The 3242-nt window shown below is 32.9% G+C and overlaps 1 protein-coding gene across 1 annotated transcript; it reads left to right on the top strand.

The window, feature by feature from the left end:
• On the top strand, positions 1-2389 carry LOC123893637 (protein DETOXIFICATION 48-like). The gene is made up of 2 exons (XM_045943403.1): positions 1-285; positions 551-2389. Exons 1-2 carry the CDS (start codon positions 118-120, stop codon positions 2093-2095), a joined length of 1713 nt encoding a protein of 570 aa, XP_045799359.1. The 5' UTR covers positions 1-117; the 3' UTR covers positions 2096-2389.
• Positions 2390-3242: the final 853 nt, after the last annotated feature.

The following is a 3242-nucleotide window of genomic DNA, read 5'->3' as shown; positions in this document are numbered from 1 at the left end:
ATACACAAAACACAAACCCTCTCATATATTCTCTCAAACAACTTCAAACACAGTCCATTTTCTGCATATTCTCTCTATATAACTTGTGTACATATATAATCAAGAACTAACTAGCTAATGATGTGTAATCTCATTCCCAAGTCATCCTCAACACCCCCATTTCATTGTCCCACAAAAACCCACCTCATAACTCCAAACCCCAAACTACTCATAGATGATGTTCCTCCTCATGATGAAGTTAAACATCAAGATCATGAACTTCATAGATGGCCAACTCCAAATGAGGTAAATGTCAAAAACAAAAAATATATTAAAAAATACAAGAAAATAATTAAATGAAGTTTCTAGCTTGTTGCTATCATCATCTCTCTTAAGTCACATCATATATATATATAAATAAAAAAATGGGAAATAATTTTTCTTAATTAATAATTTTGTTACTATCATCCTTGAATAGTTATAAAGTCAAATTCTTACCACTAAATTGATATCTCGTTGAATAGTTATATACCCTTGAATTTGATACTAACTAATTTTTATTTTTTTTCAGGTGATAGAAGAAATGAAAGCAATAGGCAAAATATCATGTCCAACAGCTATAACTGGATTACTCTTATATTCAAGAGCTATGATCTCTATGCTTTTCCTTGGCCATCTCGGCGAGACGCAACTCGCAGGAGGTTCTCTCTCCATAGGTTTCGCAAACATCACCGGTTACTCTGTCCTCTCTGGTTTAGCCATGGGAATGGAACCAATTTGTGGACAAGCTTATGGAGCTAAACAATGGAAGATTCTTGGTTTAACACTTCAAAAAACAACACTTTTACTTCTCTCTATTTCAATCCCCATTTCATGTTTATGGCTTAACATGAAAAAAATCCTCCTTTTTTTTGGTCAAGATCAAGAAATTTCATCAACAGCACACACTTTCATTCTGTTTTCACTACCAGATCTTTTCTTTCTCTCATTTCTTCATCCTCTTCGTATCTATCTAAGAACACAAAACATAACATTGCCCTTAACATGTTGTTCAGCAATCTCTATTATTCTTCATGTTCCTTTGAATTTTCTTCTTGTGAATTATTTCAAAATGGGTGTTGCAGGGGTGGCAATAGCAATGATTTGGTTTAATCTTAACCTTTTGATTTTTCTTTCATTTTTTGTTTTTTTCTCACGTGTTTATAAAGATTCATGGGTTTCTCCTAGTATGGATTGTTTCAAAGGATGGTCTTTGTTACTTTCACTTTCGATTCCTTCGTGTGTTTCTGTCTGTTTAGAATGGTGGTGGTATGAAATCATGATAATTTTGTGTGGACTTTTAGTCAACCCAAAGTCAACAATTTCTTCAATGGGTATTCTTATTCAAGCAACATCATTGGTTTATGTTTTTCCATCTTCTCTTAGTCTTGGTGTTTCAACTAGAGTTGGAAATTTGTTAGGTGAAAATTCTCCTTCAAAAGCACGTTTTTCTATGATAGTGTCAATGTTTTGTGGTTTTGGTTTGGGGATTTTTGCTATGTTGTTTACTATTTTGATGAGAAATCAATGGGGGAGATTGTTTAGTAGTGATGAAGAGATTCTTAATCTAACGGCTATGGTTTTACCAATTGTTGGGCTTTGTGAAATTGGGAATTGTCCACAAACAACGGGTTGTGGTGTTTTGAGAGGTAGTGCTAGACCTACGGTGGGTGCAAATATCAATTTGGGGTCTTTTTATTTGGTGGGTATGCCAGTTGCTATTATTCTTGGGTTTATTGTGAAAATGGGCTTTGTTGGGCTTTGGTTTGGGTTGCTTGCGGCCCAAGGCTCTTGTGCGGTTCTTATGCTGTTTGTTCTTTGTACAACGGATTGGAATGATCAAGTTGAAAGATCAAAGAATCTCACAAAAACTACTATTGGTAGTTCTAATTCTACATTAATCACAAAAACAGTATTGTGTCATGACGGCGACAACAATAACGATCACCGTGGTTGTCTTGAAGAGATTGTAATAATCACAAATGGTGATGATGATGTTACTAAGACATGTACACGCTCACTTGAAAGAGACCCACTTCTACCAAACATGTTTGTAGGCACTGAATTAATTAAGTAATTTAATTAATTAACCAAGTAATTTCTTTTCGTCCATTTCTTTGGAGAGAATCGAAATTATGAGTTGGATTGTGCTGTAGAAATAGACACTAGTAGTACTTAATTTGTTCTCATTTATATATCAGCTGTTCCTTAATTTCTTTTTTTTTTTTTAGATGCTTGTATTATTAAGCAAAACTTATTGATGTATGCTTGCATATATATTCCAAAAGGTATTGAAGTGTGACTTTATATGTATATAGTATGAGTGTATTTTATTTTTGAATTTTAGTGCAATTATTATTTTTCATATCAATTCATTGACAGAAATGTCTAGCAGCTGTACAATGTAAATTAATTATATCCTCTCCGGTTACTATTATCGCAAAACATTATTTTTTGGTTCAGATACAATAATTTTTCAATTAACCCTAAAAGAGTTTTTGCTTATAATAATGATGATCGGAGGGAGTATCCCTATGAGCTTAACTCAATTGATAGGGACATCGCATATGTTATACAGGAGCCGGTGTTTGAACTCCAGACACTACACTTATCCACATTTAAAGTGGAATTTAAAAGATTTAAGTATTTTTCAACTTAATGAGATGTCTTGAATTCAATATTAGCCTTGGAAATACAACATCTTTCCAATCGATCCTTCTTTTATTTAGTGTCCGACATTGCTTAGATTTTTGGACTGTTAGATGTATAAATATGTTTGGACATCTTCACAATCATTTTGAATTAGCTTTTTAGAATGATATTCAAACTCATTTAACATAATATCAAAGTCGGATGAAAGATTACAGTATTATCTAAAAATTGGACTCAAATTCACGCTAATTTGATGATTTACACATGCACAAAAAATTAATTATATGGTCCGTACATAAATATTTATATTAATATTAGTAATTGATAGGGACAGAGAGAGAAAGAGATCAAGAAGATGCTGTTTTAATAATCTCCATAGGACCATATTCCTTCTTGGGTTGAGTTTGTCTGTTGTTTTTGAAGGAAAACAAAATGAGTTTGTTTTCTGCCTAACTTTTGTGTTGTTTGTTCCCTTCCATAAATGGTAAATTCTTGACTGTCCATAAATGGAAAACCACCCTCTAAAACCACACGCCTAATAACCTTTGTAGTATTCAAACACACACTTTCAT

The sequence above is a fragment of the Trifolium pratense genome, linkage group LG7 (genome assembly GCF_020283565.1).
Source record: "Trifolium pratense cultivar HEN17-A07 linkage group LG7, ARS_RC_1.1, whole genome shotgun sequence".
Classification (NCBI taxonomy): domain Eukaryota; kingdom Viridiplantae; phylum Streptophyta; class Magnoliopsida; order Fabales; family Fabaceae; genus Trifolium; species Trifolium pratense.
This window is presented reverse-complemented; position numbering and strand designations above follow the sequence as displayed.

Excerpts from the sequence above, each read along its gene's own strand:
- LOC123893637 (XM_045943403.1), top strand. The coding sequence starts at position 118 with ATGATGTGTAATCTCATTCCCAAGTCATCCTCAACACCCCCATTTCAT. Across the intron at positions 286-550 it reads GATGGCCAACTCCAAATGAG|GTGATAGAAGAAATGAAAGC; the intron begins GTAAATGTCAAA and ends ATTTTTTTTCAG.